Here is a 22115-nt window from a genome sequence, read left to right on the forward strand (position 1 = left end):
AGAAGGTCAATCAGTCTGAAAACGATGATCAGGATATACACCTGCAATGTAAAGTCAGTCCTTCTATACGGGGAAGAATGCTGGAGAATGATCCAATCAGGCATGAAAAGGCTTTCCTTATTTCATAACACCTGTTTTAGGAAATGTCATTGTTTACCTTCCATCTTGTTAGCCTAACTTTTATGTTCGTCTAGTAGTTTATTCCAGTCTCTTATGGTCCGAGAAAAAGCTGTACTTGTAAATACATTGTATCTTTATTTGGCCTGATTTGTACCAGTGCAATTCCATGTGTACTTTCTGAACTATTTATCAGAATAATTTCAGTTTCAAAACAATGACATTGGCTTACAACATTGTTACCTAAATATTAATAGAAAAAAAATCAATAGGGATCCTTTCTATGTGACTACATATCAATGTATAGATGCAATCCCATTTGAAGTACTGGAGTAAACATCTGGAAACAAAATACTAAATTGATAACTCAAAATCCAAACGCTTCTTTTTGCTTTTGGTATGAGCCCAAGAAAGGCATGTTCCCGTCTAATGTATGGAAATGTATCAGAACATTTTTTTAGTTAGATCTTCATGTGTTTGTTCTCTAACTTTTATAACACCATGGTAGCACACCAATGTCTAGAAATACTAGGCTAATAATTTTGTTCAAAACTAACAGATAAATGAAATAATAAGATTTCAATTTTTTTATTTTATGGAAATTGATTTTTCTTATGACATGATAAATGGTATAACCATAAAATGATCATATACAACAAGCTTCATCTTAACCAAGACACTATTTACAAACATTCTTACGACCATTATTTGAGACATTAATGGGACAACATATATTGCCTATACATTCTCAGGATATTATATACAATCCATACTTTGGAATTTTCTGCACATTTTTTATGAAAATAGTGATGAAACTTTTCAGAAGAACATCATATAATAACAAATAACTTAATAACCCCAAAATGCTAATAATTACTATAGAAATATTAGCTTGAAGAGATAGACCAAGATTAAGGGAAATAACTCTTTAAAATCATCAGAACGTTTATGTCAACCATTTTCTTCATTATATTCTAAGCTTCTAGGTTACATAGATGATTTCCAATCTGTTTTATGTAAATGCTTAGAATACATTGATGAAACTTGACTTTTACAAACACATCACTGATTTATAGAGTTTTATTACCCTGAACCAAGGTCTTACCCCTTAAATCTTTATGTTGTGTATGAATATTCCCTAGTTTTGCTTGAGAAGTGAAAATGTAACAAGAAATAATAAAATAAATATAAAATCACATGAACAGTATCAAAATTATTGCACATTTATTATCATATCCCCCAACTCTGAATGAGGTTTAAATTATGCTTTTACTTAACCAAGGAAAAATACACAAAAATGATAAAGAAATAACAGTAACAAAATGTATCTGATCAGATCACTTTATATTATGGCATCAAAAGCAAATGTTAAAACAATCATTCAGTTCGATACTTGTAATAGCAATTTTCTAAATATTGTTAAAAACAATGAATATTTCTACTTAAAATTTAATTCATGTTTTTTTATTATAACATATTTGTATAAAATCAAATCATTAAAAATCAATGCGTTAGTATGCTGTGCTAAAATGACAGAACTTTTTATCATGAAAACAACTGCAATTTTCAGTTCTTTGATCTTTCCCAAAAATGAAAACATGTGCCATGTGTATGGGTATTGGAATAATATACTGTAGTACTACTAACACTCATTAACCAAACATTCTTTATAAAGTGTGATACACACATACATATCTTCCTTCAAATATTTCTTCAGATATTGATTCACACATACATATCTCTTTTTCATAAATTTATAAGATAATGATATTAATCTTTCAAAATTGGCAAAATCTATACGAAAAGGGGATGATAAAATTGAATGTCAAAAGCACCATCTTAGTATCTACCAACTTGAAGCACTCTTTTTTACAATCAAGTGTATGTCTTTCATATTGAAGCTTGCTATCTTTTTCGACTGTATGTTAAAGCAGAGAAGAACATTAAAATGCATATTAAGCAATGTCACAAATTCTAAGCTTATTTCAAAATCAATACTACCCATGTGTATGAAATTTGATTTTCTAAACATTTCTTTCTTAATTCAGAAGATCAAACTTTTCATCAGAACTGTTTCAATGATTCAATTTATATACTTTAGTTAAGATCTCATAAAAATATGACAAGTTTGTTTCAACATTATTACAAGTGAAAATAATTCTATAACAATATGGTTTTAAACAGACATATCAATTCTTCTTCAATAAATAACAATAAACAACAAACACATAACAAGTCTGCAGTCAATGGTAGATTGTTTTACTATTGGTTGGTTTTAAGTGCCGCAGCAAATTTAAAACTTATTTTGATAGGTTCTATAGGAAGACCACACTGTTTTATTGCTGTTACACAGTTTCAGAAAAGTATGCACTCTAAAAAACACAATGTAAGAAACTTCCTTGGAATTCTTCTTCATCTAGTTGTATGAAAAATACATACTATCATTTCTCGTTTGACTCACTGAACATCACAAATCTGGATAGCAGCATACTGTAGTCATAGCAACCATGTATCACAGTCAGCAAAATAAATAAAACTTTGATCAACAAAGTTTTGGCTACATATGAACTACAAAGTTTGTCTGCAAATGGATTTCTGTTTAATCATGGCTTTCCAGATCCAATTTTTGTTGCCATAGATACTGTTTTTGAATCACATGACAATACTATAGTCCTCTGACTAGATAAAACCACTTTTTATACTTTCATCAAACCAATGCCCCCTGAAAAGAAAAACAGCATACATTAAAATGTTATTTCTTCATACAAATTTACAGTTGATGATTGAGTTCTAAAAACTGAAAGTTAAGATTGCTTGTGCCTTAAATTTTGTTTTGTGGTCATACAAATTGAATTGAAAATATGAAAAAAATAAAATTATTTTACACAAATCCTTCATCAACCTATTTTTAGGAGACAGCATTCATTATAGTCTCAATACAAAATTTGATTTTTCTTTAAAATAATATATGAATGTAAAAGCCATAAACTGGAAAAGGGAGGTAGGCATAGTTCATTTAACATTCTTGAGTCTTTCTAAACAATATCACATTTCAGTTTTTCAAAGTCTTGTTGTACATACATTTCCAGCAATGTCTATTCACATCTAACATATATGAAAGCCAGGAAATGTAATTTACAAAAAGTGGTGAGGCAATAGTCCGTTTTCTTTGTACGAGTAATTCTAAGTGTTTATATGGATAATCACTACATTGGTAAAAAGCCTTCAATGATCACCATGCATGTTTGTGCATTCCGTGAAAACCATGTGATAAGTGAAAATTCTCCATACCTAGCAGTGCAGGTTTTTGTAGCTAATATTTTTTTTCTTTCACTCAGCTAAAGCAAATAAAATTGAATTGAGAAGCAAAAGCAACAGCAATAGCAGAGTGGAAAACACAAAAGACACAGAGACTTACATCAGATTTTATCCTCTGGGAAAGGGGCCGAATGTTGTGATGATGACGGAAAAGATGGTTTATGATAGGAGGGAAGATCTTCAACTACAAAAATAATTATATCTTTAACTTTCAGAAATTTAAATCTTCTAGTTAGCACAGTTAAATTGACAGATACTCTACAGGTCCTATGCCATGTTGCCAAAAAATATTTTTTTTTTTTTAAATATCATAGTTTTATTATAGTCTTATTTTGTAGCATAAAATGACATGTACATTTCCCCATTAAGGATTGAGAAATTTCCAAATTTTCTTAGTACTTCCTAAACTCTTCAATAACCAGTGGCTGACCAAAAAAGTGTTCAATGAAATTGGGTCTCCAATACAAAAGTGTTATTGTTTTCAGGGAGGCTTAACATATTATCTGTTTTAATAAAAGAAATAGTTCAGCATTCAGCAGAGTAAACAAATTCATTCAAATGAAAATTAAAAATGACTACTAAAAAGATATTTGTTAAATTAACTAACCATTAGCAGGAAGATTTTGGGAAGGTACACCATTGGGTTGATCTTTTCTTTGCCATTTCCCTGAAATTACAGAATTTAATTTTACTTTTCTGTCAAAAGGGAGATAATTCAATAGAAAATTATTTTTTTTAAACATCACGGACAACATGGCACACTCTACTATGTTTAGCAAAACATCACTGACAACATGGCACATTCAACTATGCATTTAGTCTCAGTCATTTGAACTATACAACTCAATAGTTTTATATTGACATAGTTTGAGTTAAAAGTCTTTTCTCTTTGGCAGCTATGATACAGGACAAACAGATTGATATTCCTTTTTGACAAACCAAGTCTGAACATGTGGTATAAGTGATCATAAGTAAGCCTGTAAAAACCTATCTAGATCATATTGATAATTTAAATAAGAGATTTACAACAAAAAAATAGTTTGAATAACGACTTTTTCTATAGTCAAGCTGTCAATACAAGTTGAATTCAGTAGAATTATTTGTGAACATTGCCCATCAACATTACATTAAAGGGAAACAACTCCAGTCATGTTATGTCAATGGAAAACTATCTATTCTATTTTAAATGATATTTAAGGTTTTTTATACAGAATATGCTGAAGTTCATGACATAAATATCTAATTTGATGGGAATCTGCACTGAATGTTTGGGATTTAAGAGATCACCACATTTGTTTTTTGTGGGTTTCCTGTTGCTGTGATTTTCTATTTCCATGTAGTGTTATGTCTTTTAGTAGATTTTTCTTATTTTTTTCACATGATCTTGTCAGTGGTTTTTTATCAACTTATGAGTTTGCATATTCCTTCGTCTACCTCTCTTCTTTCTCAAAATGGCTTAAAAAATAATTACAATGTGGGTTATTTTTAACAGAAAAATAAGTTCTTGCTATTTCAGTTTTAAGAACAAAATAGGCCAAATGCACTCTCTCAAATATTACATATCTTTACTTAATTGATAATCTTAACCAAAAACTATACAACAATTATTAAACATTGAAAAAAAAGAAGAAAAATGACCACTGGTTCTATCTTTAAGAGAGTCATTTGGCCTATTCATTGATCTGTAAAAATTGTTATCATATTATATTGATTTAAATACAATACCTTGCTCAATCAACTGTTTCTTTCGTTGTGACTTTGGGTACGGCCTGTGTGGTACTGCGCTAAAGTTACTATCTGTACTGTAGGGACTAACTGGTCTAGCTGGCCGAGGACGTCTATGACGCTTAACTAAAATAATGGATTTCATATTGAGTTTAAAATGAAAATTTGGTAATTTCTTTGCTAGATCGATCTAGATACATGTATTAGTAGTGCTATATTAATCTATACTGTATATTTTAGAATGCTTGAAAAAGATGGACATTTCACTGGGAAAAACACATAATAGTTCTTATAGTCAGTACAAGGCTCACAGCAACGTTTTCATCTGTATTAGATTGAACTATTCACAACTCTTATAACAATATCTAGCATGTTTAATCAAGTCCTACTCATAATTTGATACCAGACTTTTCTTTGCAGGCACAAAATTCCAATGAAGTAACTGCTATAAACTTCCTAGAGTATCAAAGTATACCTCATAATTTTCTTTTGAGCTTAATAAACCCAATCTTCAGTTTTCTGTTTCTGTCATTCCAATATTTTTCTTAATTTGCAGCAGGTTTTTCTTAAATGAGTAGCGATGTCTCTGGTATATACTTTTCACTCCCATAATTGTCTCTTACCTGGTTTACCAGTTTTAGGATCACAGACTGTTGTACCAACAACTGTCAGACCAGACAACTCGGCAGCTTTAGCTACGGCACTGGCAAAGTCTGCCTCGGTAAGGAATGAAGCATCACTATCACTGGCAGCACTCGACCGATGACTGGAACAATCTGTATTGCTCTGGTCCGTCACACTGGCCCACGATGCCATCATGGAACCTATAAACAATACATTAAAGGTCTAAAGGACGGACAATACATTAAAGGTCTAAAGGACAGACAATACATTAAAGGTCTAAAGGACGGACAATACATAAAAGGTCTAAAGGACTGACTACATCATAAAAATAGTCCCAATCACAAAACTTGTAATTTTATGATAAAGTAAAAATAATTTCATTTAAAAAAAAAGAAAAGATTTTTTTTTCTTTCTCCAACATATGTGTTTTAACTCCACTAATAATTCAAGTTGATTTCAGGTGAAATCCCTTATGTAAGCCTAATACATAAACTAACTATTTGAACTTTTGTTTTTTTCCCCTCCTTTTTCCAATAATATTCCCTTTTTCATTCTAGCATTCTAAAATATACAGTATATAAATATAGCACTAATAAATAATACATTTATCTAATTCTATCTAACAAATATAGATATTCAACCTTATTTCAATATTATGTTAGTGTAAAACCACAACATTCCAACTCTAAACAGCAAATAACAAAGCAATGGAAACAACTATAAAGGTCAGCTGTTAATATAAAAGGGTAATTTGATGAACTTCCCCCTTTTTGAATTTACCTTGCAGTTTTCTATTTTTTTTCATACTTTTTTCCTCATTTGCATATATATAAGATGTGGAATGAGTGCCAATGAGACCGCGATCTCATGCAAGTTGTCAGAATTTATAAAAGTAAACAATTATAGGTCAAAGTACGGTTCAGCAAGCTATGAAGGGCCCCAAAAATGACATGTGTGAAACCATAACTAATTCCAAATGGTTCTGTTCAATATTTATATCAGAAAGCATTTCGATACGTTTACAGTAAATACAGGTAAATGAAGAAGCCCTCTTCCTATGTTTAAGATGATGAAGATGGAAGAGTTTAAAGACTGGCTATACAGCCCTCGCATAGTCAGTCAAGATGTGACAAATTTAATAGACCAAGTTGGTTTTTATTTTTAGTAATGAATTACACCAATTGATCCAGGTCATCATTGTAAATGAAGTCACTGAAAAATGTATTCTTACTGTGACTTATAACATAAGCATTGTGGCAAAGGAAATTTATGAGAAAATGCAGAGATTTGAAAGACGTCTTGTATTTTTCTAATAGAGTTTTCAAGCCAAAGCATCTCCATTCAAGATAAAACCACACCCTAAAACCAATCCTAAAGTTCAATGCCTGCAGGTATATATTATGAGAAAATGCATGGATTTTAAAATTGTCTTGTATTTTTGTAAAAGGGTTTTAAAGCTGAAAGCATCATCATTCTAGATAAAGCCAAACCCTAAAACCAATCCTAAAGTTCAATGCCTGCAGGTATATATTATAAAAGCTTGCAGTGTGTCAATTCAAAAGCAGTAAGCGATATGACATGTGACTTGTCACCTGACACGTTGCCTTCATCTTCGGGATTTTCATCACCACAGTCCTCCCCATCTTGCGGGGGATTAGACTCGGAATCAGACTCACCAACATAGTCTTGACCACCTGACATTGGTGAGTCACCATTTCTATGGTAACCCTCCACAGCTAGATTCATGTGGTGATGCCCTCCATCACTCAGTCTACATGGTCCTCTACAATCAAATATAAACATTGTTTTTAAAATATGTTTCTACAAATTTAAAGTTTGAAATTAAAATTTACCAGAGAATGTAAAAATTAATTGCAATTTTAATTTTACATCTAAAAGCATTTATTCAACTTTATAAATTGAGCTTAAAATTTCAATTTACAATATTTACAGATCTCTCCTAAAGTTAAAACTTCTAAAACATTCCTTACTCGACTTCAGTACATTATAATATTTCAATTTATTTTTTCTGCACAATACTATCCTTGATAATGCAATTTTGACAAATTTGAATTAGCTCATACATCGATTTTTCAATTGTTGGCAGTAAATTTGCTAAAAGCTGATATTGTTTTAATTTTACAATTTCTTTGATGTGCTGCGGTTTTATGGTTTTTGTTTTTATGTTTTTACATATTTCTTGACAATTAGAATGCACTGTAAGTGCACTTAAGTCTTTTTCTCTGTCAGATATAAAATTCTGATGGTGTAATAAAAAGAACCATTATTAAACAGTTATAATGAATATAAACTTTTACTTTGGTACATAATACCGTTATTTTGTTTTGAACTTAAATACGGGAAATTTAAATGTGTTAGGAAAGTGGGCAATTTGCATACCATCAGTACTTTTGTTCAACAGAAAGGGAAACAAATAAAACACAATCAAAGGCATCTAACTTCATTTTTATTTCTTTGTAAAAGTGAGAAAGCATGCATAGATATGATCAAAGAAATTTTAAAACTTTCAAATTGTTCATAGAATATTGAAGAAAAAACAGTGTCTCGTTCAAAAAAAAGAAAGAGATTTTTCTAGTGACTTACCGTGACTGACATTCACTAGCCACACTCGGTAATGAAGACTGACACGCTCGGTCCATACAATGTCCATCTACTGGACACCGTGAATAATGTCCACTATCACTAAAACACTGATATTCCCCTCCGCCATCTTGTTCATTATTGTTTATTTTATAATGATGGAAGGGAGGTACAGAGTTTTGTTCATGATCACTATGACAAGTTCTACTATGACAATACATTTCTACTGGCGCCCTCTGTGAGGGATTTGTACAAGCTATTGTTCGTTGTCCCCACGTATCTGAACGGGGAGACTGCACTCTATTTATAGCACTATATTGACCATTGTCACAGTATTTTGGAGAACAACATCTAACACATCCAGAATCAGAATATGCCGGAGGTGGAACGTTCCACGTCTGGGCACAACCAGGATGTTGACTATGTGGAGCTGGACAAGAACAGGATGAAATCTTAGACATAGGTGACATTGGACTTCTATTTGCCATTGCACGGTTCTGACTGACCTCTGCATACTGAAGAGAATTAGCGGGAGAATCAGATCCTACTTCACTTGGTGGTGGATGTTCGGGTGGGGGAGGTAAAAACTCCGCCCAGTTCACCATGGCTTGTTTAGGTACAATTATCTGTCCTTGTCCTTTCCTTCCTTTCTTTATTAACATTCCGTTCTCGTCCGTCGTGTGACTACCGCTGTCACTTGTGGGACTTTGCATGTGATCGCTATGATGGTGTCCACCAGAATCAGTGTTAGATCCACTACAATCATGTTTACAACAGCTATCTCCTGATCCACTGTGCTGATTAATAGGTCTAAACATGTGATCCATGTGTTGTGCTGCCCCTGGATTAATCAGGGTGGTTGTGGCATATGGTGCCACTGGATCTTGTTTGTGGTAGAATGTTTTCATCTGTGGCACATTATAAATATTCTGGTCCTGCATTTCTACTTCCTTGTGGCCATCTAATAAGTTTGTGATTTCTGGTGACATATGTTCTGCAAAACAAGAGATAAATTGTTAAATAAAGCTGATTGTTTTCTTGATGCAGGTTAAAAAGAGGTAAAGTGTGTGTTATTGATTTAAATTACTGTTAGTTGTTGTCAGTATTTGACTTTTTCCTCATCTTTTGTTTGTTTTTTTAATTCATTCTTTTTAATTACTTTTATTTTTAGATCAACTGGGTTGCTACTTGTTATCTAGTATACAATGAATGTTATTTTTCAAGTTCTACCTTTTTAATGATTTTCTTTCTATATCTAATTCTAACATCTAACTTGAAAAAGACAAAAAAGAATGTACTTGAAGGTTGCTATGTTTTCCACTACTCTGTACAGATTTTTAAAAATCCATTTTGAATTGTATTTAAGGTTATGATAATTGTATATATTTATTAATTTTTTCTCTCCAAACCATTATTAAAACAGACTATAAACAGCTGCACCATTGTCATCATTTTTACCATCGTCAGATCTGTTTAATATCAAAAGTAATAACTATTTTCCTTCACAAAAGCAATGTATGAATTTATCATATTTTTGGAAATTTATTAATAATCAGCATACTATTTTTGAAAAGATTCAATAATAAATATTTTACCTACATAAAAAGGACTATAATTTTTCAAATTGCTTGATGGTTTTATCATTAAAAATCTGTCATGTTATTAAATATGTAACATATGTAAATCAACTGAATTTTTGATAACTTATAAATTTAATGACAATCTAAACCTTGGAAATCAATGTTTTTATAATAGGTCTAAATTGAATCAAAAATGCTTTTGAGATAAATATTTGTGAGAACAGATGCTAGTGTCTGTTTAATTTGCATTAAATAACTAGTTTTAAAGTCTCAGGTAATCGTAAACATTAGAGTTTAGTACCTATAGCCAGGTGTCAGATTTATTCTTGTATTTTTATAATTTTGTTATCAGTTGAAACTTACGAGTATCTTTCTCGCCATATCCGTTTCTATAAAATGTAGTACATGGTTGCTGTTCATTGCCTTTCTGCATGGGTACTAAAATACAAAAAAAACATAATCAGGTTTGCAAGTAGAAAAAATTTGGTTCAATCTCTGAGAATAAGATATCAACTATTTTTTTATCCAGTAATGTTTTGTTCTTAAAGTAAAGATTTTATTTTAACAGTTTAAATATATTTGAAAACATTCTTTATATTCTGGAATGATTTTTTTTTGTAAATATTTACCACTTATTCAACTATTATTATTTTTAAACTTAAAAATTCTGAGATAAAAGTGCTAGTTTTTTTTATGTGTCTGTGTTTTTTTTTTTTTTGGTTTTTTTCTATCACATTACTTTAATGTGAAGACTGCATAGGACAAATAAAAGTATTTCTGTTTCTAATGACATTTTTTCCACTTCAGTAAGAAAACATTATTCTTCAGAAATTTAATGCACCCTAAGAGATGATAATCTAGTAAATTCTACAGGGAAATGAAAAACTTGTAAGCATTTAGCACTATTTAAACATTATCAAGGAATACAATCTTAACATCAATTTGGTCTTTTATTTTTAAATGTCTCCATGACAACGGTTGTCTTAACACTTACCCGTGTATAATCCATTCTGCATCATCTTCTTTTTACTCTTTCTTTTCTTACACAGCCATATGCTAAAGACACACAATGCCAGCCATAAAGTCCCACCCACTACACCGATCAGTACACCAATAAACCAGGGTTCTTCCATCAAACTTGGTTGTTCTGGTCCTGTAATTAAAACAACAGCTATGTAAGTACTTTAATAATCAAGACTAAGGAGAAGTTTCTAAAGCTAAGTTGAGCTATAACATGTTTTTTTCATATCTATCTTTCACATATAAAACGTGCTGAAAAGAAGTAAAAAAGTGCTGTTTGGAAAAAAAACCAAGGCGTGGGATAAGTTCAGGTGTTGGTTTTTTTTAATCTTAATCTTATTGAAATCAGATAATGACATAATTTGTAGATTGATAATTAGATTACACTTTGACAATACCAGCAGGTGATTTTAAGATACAAATACACAGGTGTTTTACAATTTACATCATCTTTGTAAAATCAAATCTAGCAATGATACAAACAAAAGTGAACCATAAATCTCAAATACAACTTTTAAAATTTCGTAAGCAATAGCCGGAAACAACTTGTCTGAATTCATTTTCCTCTTTAAACTTTTTAAAAAATATATTAAAATCTTTAAAAATTGAGAATTTTGATAAATGATTTTCTACAGACAAGTCATTTTAATTATAAGCCATTTTCAAGCAAATGATTCAGCACTCTATTGTATGAAGGAACGACAAGATTAGAAGTGTTGCCTACAAGAAAAAGGTCAGATGAAATTTGATAACATCACATGCCTAAAAGAACATGCATTACGAAGACAAAGAAATGTTGTAATTTATATTTTAAAGGACCTAGAGGCATGACTAGAATATTGCTTTATAATGTCTTACTTAGTTAGAGAATCTTTAACAAGGCACGGAACTTTCACAAAAACGAACCTTATAAAACGTCAGACATTTAATGACAAAAACAGCTTAAAGCTCTCAAAAATAAATTGATCTGAAAGCCGTAACGAACCCAATATAAAACCCTCTAGCAAAGTCATTTTTTACTCTGTCATTTCAAGTTTTGGCTGGAGAAGGTTTTTTTCTGATGATATTAGATATTTTAGCGTAAAATGTCAACAACCAGACAGATGTGAAACATAATTAACATGCTAACGAGTCACCTCTTTAACAATCCTTAAGAGAGACGTCATACTATAGTCAAGAACCATTGTAGTCTCTAAAGAAATAATGTCATTTTTCACTGCAGCAATTTTACTGATTAAAGACGGGAAGAAAACATTAATAAACTTTACAATTTTTTTCACCATGAAAATTTGCGGTTTTCTAATTAGTTAACGCCATCATCAATTTAATCACCATGGTAATTGAAGTTTATAATCAAATTGCAATCACGGACTAAGAAAGAATCATAATGTTTTATTACACACAAATTTATCACGTTTATTTTACATAATGGAAGCGTTTAGTAGTGGTGTCTCGGCATTGTGACTTGGGGTGAAATATTTCCTTTGTCTAAATCTTTTAATTGCCATGGCATTTGTACCGAGCCATTGACTGGAATAACTTCTGATTACTCTACAGATTTAAAACTGTTTTGTCACTTGCAATGGCCATTGAATAATAATAGCATAACATTAGGGACTCAAATAGTTTTCAAATCAATCATTTATGTTTGAACGGTTTAAAGCACCTAATTAAAACAAAAGAAATTGGTTATTTTTTTAAAACTGAAATTGATCTCATTTCAAGATATGGAAATTCCAAGCTTTTTTAAAAAAAGAATATGTGCATTTAATAATATGATTTTATTTCACTGCTAAACAGCAATATTTTCATTTTTAAAAGAATGGCCAGTCTTCTGCATAAAATCAACACTTTAAAATTACAAAATGTAAATCTTAAACCTGAAATTCTAACAATAATTTCAAATAGGACAAGTGGGTATATATCTATGAGACTGAAAATAATTAAAAGACTTTTGTAGATAAGCACATAATTTTCAACAATAGACATGAGTCTGTATAAACTACATCTCAATCACCACGACAACAAAATTGTAAATAAATTCAACAGAGACTTTCAAAGATATGCCATGAACAACAAATTCTTCTTCTGACAAAAGATCTTTATATATGACATAAGACAAACACTTGAGGGTTTCAAAAATAAAATAAATGGGGAATTCCAACAGCTCTGATTTTTAACTATCAATCTAATTATTCTAGTTTGTCTTAACTACAATGCATTCTGGTTTAAAAAAATGCAAGTACATGACGTATATTAGTTAAACAGTCCTAGCATGGTGGTATCTAATAAATTTGTCCAGATGTTTAATTTTTGTGAAGACACTTTCAACTGAATGCTTTGTGCAATATTCAATGTTCATCCGCAAAATATTTAATTTGAAAGTACTTAATGCTCTAACAACATAGGGTACTTGAGACTAACATCGAATAATGGTTCATATTCTAATTAATTTAAATCAGTCTATTTGGATTTGTCTTGTCCAATTACTGTCCAAATTATCAAATATCAAAATACGGATTCAAAAGCTTAAATATTGAAATAAAATGATTCTTTGTATTAAACGTATAATTTTCTCTATTAGTTCTATAAAAACTGATTACCAAGCACTGACAATCTTAAAATGACAGAAAATCAGTAAATCTGAAAACAATTGTCTCGTCCATTTCTTCAATTATTGTTCAATCGTCTGGAGACACATTTCATTAATACAGATATCAAACAAAAAATAGAATTGTTCATGTTTCTTTGTTAAACCATTAATATGGTTTCTGTAACAGGATCTCACGGAAAAATGAGAATTTAATGTCCGATAATTTTGATAACTATACCACTAGAGTATGCCTTGGGCATTATTTAAATCCTCGCCATAATAACAAGATAAAACGTCATGGTTATTAATGAAAATTAATATTCTTTCATTACAAATAAATAAACACATTATCTTAATGGTATAATGGCCATGGCAATTAGTAAATCAGGACTTATTGTCATTGAAAATGAACATTTTTTCAATGCAATAGGGAGATTACGACATTATTATTGTAATATAGCATCAATCTTCTTAAGTTTAATGAGAAACATTCTATTGTCTGTTTTTTCCATATTTCCACTTGTGATTCCAGATTTTTTTTTAAATGTTCCCAGTTCAATTCAATGAAGACCTTGGATTTGAAACACTTGAACATCTTGTATAACTCTGTTTTGTGTCGTAATTACCACATTAACCCTGAATCAACCTCTATGAAAAGTTAAAAAAATATTGCTGCAACTCCACCATATGCTTATTGTAACTATGTTGTCAGTGAAAGCAGGTGACAGTCCTTAGGATTAATTACCGAAAAAAATAAACTCTCCTTATGATGCAAATTGTGTCAAAACATTTATTAAATTAGGAGTTGAATTTCCGGACCCAAATAATACATTTCATATATTACGTTTGTCCTATTCTTTTTTAGCCATGGCGTTTTCAGTTTATTATTTTCAATCTATGAGTTTGTATGTCTCTTTGGTTTTTTTTTGCCCCTCTTTTAGTATAGGAAGAGTGTATATACTTCTCAAACAAAACTCTATCAACCATGTGTTACCAGGCAGTTTAAATATATGACTTACCAATGACATAGGATTGACTCCATACTCCAACACCTTTTGATGTACGTGCCGCTATCTGGATTGAGTAGGTTACGTCCTCTTGAAGGTTATTTATAGTGTACTTGTTACTGGTCCCATTGATGCTGACACTACAGTCATGTTTACCATCATCACTCAGACATTTGATCTGAAACAGGAAACCAGTCCATTACTAAATATACACTATAAAATATTTGTTTTTCTGGAGATTCCACATTCCCCCTAAAAATAAATCTGTTTCTTTGACGGGTAATGAGTTTACTATCTTTATACAAGGTGAAAGTGTTTTTTAGGAAGATTTCAGGGGAATGTTGTCACAGAAAAGTATAAAATATATGCCTGAATATCTGTCAATTTCTATTCTTTAGACTTCTATTTTGATTTTTCCCAGTTTTGAAAAATTATAGACTGAGAAGAGCATGATCTACTGAGAAATAACATCACTTCTTCATGATTGACCACGATAGTTATTTCATTAAGGAGAATAAAATGTTTTGTCAGACCCTGCACTAAAACAAATATAGGCTACCAAACTACTTACTTCATATCCTTTAACATCGCCATTTCTGGACTCAACCGGAGGTGGCAGCCATTGTACAAACACTCTCGTCTTTCCATGTTTATTTATGATAATATTTTGTGGTGGATTAGAGGGAACTGATTCTCTAGTTCTAACTTTCAACGGACTACTACACTGAGAGCCTATATCTCCGTTAAAGGCTTTGACACAGATCTGGTACCAGGCGTGACTATTGAGGTTGCTAATGGTATGTGATTCCATATGGTCCTTGGAGGCATGACGCTGGACCAAGACTCTGTGTGGCTGACCTGCTGTCATGTCCTCTAAGTTATAAAGTCTCTTGTACACTATTTCATAATGCTGGATTAATTCTTCTTCTTTTACAGGCTGAAATAAAAAAAGTTAAGTTTTGAAAGATCTATATGGAATGAAGAGAAACAAGGCAATTTATGATATCTAATAGGGATTCTCTATCTAAAATACAGATGATCATTACATAAAAAGTTAAGACTTGTAACAATAAAATTTATATTGATAACTCACTTGTTTACTGTAGAATCATTTATTTTTGTGGATACCAATTTTTTTAAATTGAGGAAAACTTTCCTTTTAGTGGATATTTGATTTCAAGGTTTTCCAAAAGTATGCATATAATTATACAGTAAATTTGCCAATTGTTGAACATTTAAATTTGTGGTTTCCTTGTACCCATGAAATCCAGGAAAACCACTGTATTCTTTATATAATTTGTTCTCAAACATATCAGTTTCTTATGAAAACAAGAATGTGTCCATAGTACACGAATGCTCCATCTGCGAATGTGGACCGTGACGTTCGGGTAAAAACTCTAATTTGGCATTAAATTAGAAAGATCATATCATTGGGAACATGTGTACTAAGTTTCAAGTTGTTTGGACTTCGACTTCATCAAAAACTACCTAGACCAAAAACTTTAACCTGAAGCGGCAGATGGACGGATGGATGAACGAACGGACGGACACAGACCAGAAAACATAATGCCCCTCTACTATTGTAGGTGGGGCATAAAATACCCAACTCACCTTCCATTCAAACCTTATGGCACTCGAGTTGACAGCTCCTCCTTTCTCGATTTGTACCACTATACCACTCATCCTAGTACGGATTTCATCTGCAGGAACGGCAACAGCAATTTCTGATTTAGATCCTATAGGTGTAAAAAACACAATGTAAACTATTTCCTAAAAAGATATGATTCGGTGAATTTTTTTATTACCCTTGAATTTGAAAACCATAGGAAGTACACACTTATCAAATATCATCCTTTAGCTGTTATCAAATCTATTGGATATCAGAAATATTATAATTGCCTTTCTATTACATTACTCATTGCATTATGGAAAACCGAATGATACCAAAATTGCTCCATTTTCAAATCTTCCAATTCATACTTAGGCAAGAGCAAAGTCATGAAAAAAATTATTTGCCCCAAGGTGTCTTGATAGAAAAAATGTTGATAGATGTCTAATAACTTTTTGAGTAAGGTTGTTGCTCATATTCAATTCAACCTCAACGATATGTGTAACGGAAATATTAGGTTAAATGTATCAGTTTTGACATGTTAAAATGTATTGTAATTAGTTAACATGGCTTTTTGTGATGATAAACGTGGCTATTTGTTATGATAAACTTATGACTTTTTTAAATCTTTTCCTAGGCTTTTTTGTTATTTCTACATTGAGATTGACATCTTTGTTATCCCAGCTTTTTTTAAACCAATTAAGATATAAGTATTTACTTACTATCAGTTGTAATAGTCTGACTGAAAAGACTAGGGTTTCCTATACCATGAGAGTTCCGTGCCCTCACTAAGAAGATGTAAGGGGTACCTGGCTTTAAATTTTTGACTGTATATTTGTCTTTCTGTATTGTATCTGGTACTACTACCCAACCCTGTATGAAAAAATATGTGTAATGATAAAAGTATAACAGCTTACAAAACATTCTGGTTATCTTTTTATGTTCTATGTTAAACTAAAGTTCTTTCCCCTGGTCAAATAAATCTCAAATTAATCAAGAGGTATCGAAACAATCGGTACACAGATAGTTTGCTCAGATGAACTTGTTGAATTCAGGTAACTTTATCGCTGTTTTCCTGCATAATCAGTTAACACAATTTGTGGTAAACTGAAAATTAAAATCTTGTAAAACACTATTGACTTCTAACAAGAACTAAAGCATGTGGTTTGTTGTAAGTTTATCTGGATCTTTTATCATGAGAATTCAGACATGGAAACTAAATTTGAATTTCATGCATCTCTCTATTTTGACAAGAACTCAACATTTTTAAATGTTTGTGCGTCATTGCCAAATGTTTGAATACTCTGAAAGTGCCGACATGCCTTTTATAATATGGCTCATACTTCTTTTGAATGTATTCCCATTTTTATTGAAATACTTGGACACAACATGTTTTGTACTAATTGTGACTTACATCAGTGGTCTCATGGCTGAAGTACTCTACAATGTACTCAAAAACTGGTGAGGCTCCAGAATTACTGTTAGGTTGCCATGACAGCATAATAGACGTATCTTTAGTTTCTATGGCAACAGGTTGGGATGGTGGCCCAGGGAAATATTTGGAATCTTGTGCTCGATGAAATAGTACAGAGCTGCCATCAGGCACTGCAAATAAATAAATGTCACTGCATTTAAACATCTATTAAAGTTAAGGCTGTTATACAATAAACCCATCATAAATACTAGGATTAAAGTTTTTGAACCATTACTAACATAATATGGATAATACCAGATGTATAAGTTTTAGCTAAGGGCTGTTCCAGAAATAAATATATGATATGTCAGCATGTACTTTTTATTTTATCCGATCATGCGTGTAAGTTTAATTAATTACTTCCTGTTCTGTGTATTTCTTAGGGCAGCTTATATTAAGATGATAATTATAGGGATGTGTGTTGCTGCAAATTGTTATATTGTATAGAAAAAATAAAATAGGAGGAGCATATATAATTACAACATTTTTTCATCATCAATTTTTTTTTCAATAGAACATTTACAATGAATCAAAATTTACGATGGGAGTAGTAGTATCTATATTTTGCTTTCATCACGATTGCATCAAACTTATCATATACCGATTCAAAAAGATAATTAAAAAAAAAAAATGATCACTTTTTTCTTTTAAAGAATCAAGAAAAACCACTTTTTGCTATATATTAATATATCCAGTACAGGAAATATGTGACAACCTTCAATAAATCTGGTTTATAATTCCATCAAGGTTAAGATACACCTGTTCCCAGCTTAACAGGTTTCCAGCTTAACAGTTTAAATCTTGTATGTTTATGTTGACATTATGTTGACCTTGAGAACATTAAATAAATGTATTTTTAATGTGAAATTGTTATTCATACAGAGTTAGGTTGTTATTATAGCATTCTTTCAATCGCTGTGTAGTCAAGAGAACTGTACTGAACTGTTCTGATAATCATACAAGCAAGAAAAGGGAGTTACTGCAAATAACAGCACAGGTTTAAGTAAAAATTCTACCCCAACCACTAGTATTGAAATGTTCTTTCTGTCACATTTTTGCGTTAAATAAAAGGAAAAAAAAAATTGGTTCATTGATTGCTTTTGTTAATTACTATAGTCCTTAAAGTGTATACTTAAGATTGAATAATTTGAGCATAATCAGATCTCCAATAAAAAATAAATATACAAAATGAATCTCAAAACCATCTTAAATTGCAATGGCCTTTTTAATTGGAAATTACAAAGTGTGTAAGTACCTTCTACAACTAGACTTGCTATCCAAGTTGTTTCCCCTGTCTCACTGCTGGCTTTACAGGAATACATTCCAGTGTCAGATACCCGTAATCCTAAAAGTAATCAAAGGTCTATTATTGTATTGTTTTAAAATCCTTAACATTGTTGTCCTTCACCTTGATTAAAACCCTTTATAAAGGTAAATAGTTATCAAAGGTACCAGGCTTATAGTTTGATACATCAGACAGGCGTTTTATCTACATAAGACTCATCAGTGATGCTCAGATCATAATAGTTAGAAAGCCAAACAAGTATAAAGTTATAGCATACTGCATGTAAATTTGGGTTTTACCCTTCGACTTGCAGAATCGTCAGTAATGTTTGTGTTATAAGTGTATTTAACCTTTTTACACTGTCATTCTTGTCGATTAGCAATTATAATTATAAACTCTGAGGTGATAAATATTAAATATTTGCACTGTAGAACAGTTTTTTCTTGTAAATTAAATTTTTTATTTATAAGAATATCAAAAATATTTAAAAACCCAAGCAACAAAAAATCCCAAGTATAATTCCAACTATTTGAATGTAAGTTTCCTTACCAGATATCTGCAGAGTGTTTGATGATTTCTGTTGTATTCTAGGATCATCAGACGACAGAAGATTTCCATTTTTATACCACTGAACAATGGGTTGTGGGTTACCAAAAGCATCACAATGAAGAAGAGCTGTTTCATCTGTAGCCAATGTCTGATTCTGAGGTACAATCCTGATAACTGGAGGGGGTCGAGAATCATTCTCTATAAATCAGAATAAAAGTGAAATGAGTTGCTTCCCTTTCACCATATCATTACAATAAGTATTGTGGTTTCATATGAAAATTATTTTCAATTATTCATACACATATATAAAAAAAAAAAAAAAAAAAATCAAAAGAAAAGTGATACTATTTAACTAAATTCATAAAAAAAATAACATATAAACAAAACAAAAAACAAAAAGAAAAGGTTGAAAAAAATCCAATATTTCAGAATTTTATTCTGTACTGATAACAGGCAAAATAAAATGTAAAGATAATCTATCAATTATTTAAGTTCTTATGTAATTAAGACCATATTCTGGGAATGCTTACATATATATTACATCTTATATATATGTTGTTTGAAGTGTAATTTTCTTGCTTTTTATTTCATCAATAACCGACCAATTTTATGTGCATCATTATTAACTCAAAGAAAAAAATAATTATCACAATGAAGACATTTGCAATGTTGGTGTGTTAAGTGATGGTGACCTCATTGAACATTTATTTACCCCGAACTTTAAGTTGAACAGATGTTGATGCTGTTCCAATTGTATTGAGAGCCTCACACTCAAACTCTCCAGCATCGGCAGGCTGAACATGGTCTATTTGTAAAGTACCGTCAGGTTTCACAGAGTAACGGCCATCTGGCTTGTATGGAAATATCAAACTCTGAAAATAAAAAAGCAAATTTCCGTCAATGATTCAATAATTCAATGGGCCATAGCCTGTGGCTTTGTTCAATTTTAATGTCTAGCGCTCGTTTTATTGTATTGCTTTTATTACACCCATTTACAGAGTTCGGATCAATAGTCTGTGAAATATCTATTTTATTCTTTGTTTCCTCGATTACTTTTTCCTTGAAAAAAGGAACATTCTCATCGATACGATATATGCAATAACCTTTCATTTGACTTTTTCATTTATTTTATAGGGTAATTTAATAATTTTCTCTTCATTTAAAATTTAAAATGTGAATGAAGTTACAATTTCTATAGGAAAACATTGAGAATGTCACAAAACTGTTTGTTAATTTTCAACCTCAATTCCAAAACTAATAATTCATGATAAAATACTTTTCTAATTTGAGGCAACAACTAATAAACTGCCAGCTAACACGCAATGATTTGAAACCACTTGTAACTGTATCTAGAACATACACACTGTTTAAGTGACAAGTTATGGCGGGGGGAAACCACTTGTAACTGTATCTAGAACATACACACTGTTTAAGTGACAAGTTATGGCGGGGAAACCACTTGTAACTGTATCTAGAACATACACACTGTTTAAGTGACAAATATTGTTGTTATAATTGGATGGATTTCTCTGTGAAATCTATTCTCAAAAGAAAACAATTCGAGCAATCAATCAAAAGCATTCTATATGTCATATTTTCCTCTATTTCATTATTTCAGAAGATGATCCTTAAAATTATATCAATCAAGTATAAAATACGACTTTTATAATTTTCTAAGACGGATTAGTATGGAGTCATGGGTCGAGTTCTAAAGATACAAATTAATACTGATATCGGACGCGATACACGTGTGGTTTGTTCAGTGTTAACTAAGATTTCTTAGGACAACATAACGAGATACAGTTGGTAATCAATAAGCATTAGACTTGATTGTATAGTTGATCCAATTTTTCTGGATGTTTTTCCTAAGGTTTCTCTAATATCGATGCCTATGTTGATTTATATTTCTCTGGGTTCTTTTACCAAATGTAGCTAATAACATGTGCAATCTTAAGTCTCTATAGATACCACAAAAGTTTTAAGTTTTTAATACGATCACAGTTCTAGGTTTGATTTGCGTAAGAAGCTTATCAATAAAAAATGATGAAATTTCATCTAAGGAGTTCAGACACTAATTGAAAATTATTCAATCCAAAACAAGATTTGTAAAAAGTAAGACAGGACTATTTATATAACAGTGAAGTCATTGGAATTGGGTCCCTAGTTGTACTTTTGTATTATATGAACATGACCTGGGAATCATGACTCACAATAAAACTTTGCACTTTTGAAGGAAACCACAATTGGGTAATGCTTTATAAAATCTAAAGAACAGTATATCTTAAAGACTTTGCCACATGACATTGGAGCTAGCTTATTTTTATCACATATCACAGTACACCATGACTTTATCAGATGTCAGAGTGATAGATAGTTTATCTTAACCTTAATTGTTACTAGTAACAAGAAAAAGCAAGTTAATTGTACCTTTGTCACATTTCAAATAATTTATTTACATTTGTAGTTTTTTTAGTTTGTTTTAGTATGTTCGGTAAGGCAGATCTAAAAAAATAGTCATGATAACATGAATTTCAAACAAAAAAACTGGTCGTGCAAAACCACCCTTTTTGTTGCATTTCTGTAATTGAAAAGGTAAGAATCTGACACTAGCTG

The 22115-nt window shown here is 31.1% G+C and overlaps 1 protein-coding gene across 12 annotated transcripts in view; it reads right to left on the bottom strand.

Moving 5' to 3' along the window:
• Positions 1–689: 689 nt before the first annotated feature.
• Positions 690–22115, bottom strand: part of LOC143078893 (roundabout homolog 1-like) — a 118437-nt gene continuing 97011 nt past the window's right edge. For 3 of the 12 annotated variants that reach the window (XM_076253923.1, XM_076253922.1, XM_076253924.1), the window contains 17 exons: positions 20215–20374; positions 19503–19700; positions 18924–19013; positions 17609–17799; positions 16917–17067; positions 16197–16321; positions 15157–15522; positions 14598–14763; positions 10960–11118; positions 10329–10403; positions 8389–9379; positions 7377–7567; positions 5784–5984; positions 5161–5286; positions 4043–4102; positions 3536–3619; positions 690–2839 (listed from right to left, as the gene is read on the bottom strand). In XM_076253923.1, coding sequence (XP_076110038.1) covers positions 3537–3619; positions 4043–4102; positions 5161–5286; positions 5784–5984; positions 7377–7567; positions 8389–9379; positions 10329–10403; positions 10960–11118; positions 14598–14763; positions 15157–15522; positions 16197–16321; positions 16917–17067; positions 17609–17799; positions 18924–19013; positions 19503–19700; positions 20215–20374 — 3333 coding nt within the window. In that variant the 3' untranslated portion in view covers positions 690–2839; position 3536. The remainder of the gene's footprint in view (positions 2840–3535; positions 3620–4042; positions 4103–5160; positions 5287–5783; positions 5985–7376; positions 7568–8388; positions 9380–10328; positions 10404–10959; positions 11119–14597; positions 14764–15156; positions 15523–16196; positions 16322–16916; positions 17068–17608; positions 17800–18923; positions 19014–19502; positions 19701–20214; positions 20375–22115) is intronic. The other 9 variants (XM_076253927.1, XM_076253931.1, XM_076253929.1 and 6 more) reach the window with 9 other exon arrangements.

This window comes from Mytilus galloprovincialis, chromosome 6 (assembly GCF_965363235.1).
Source record: "Mytilus galloprovincialis chromosome 6, xbMytGall1.hap1.1, whole genome shotgun sequence".
NCBI lineage: Eukaryota > Metazoa > Mollusca > Bivalvia > Mytilida > Mytilidae > Mytilus > Mytilus galloprovincialis.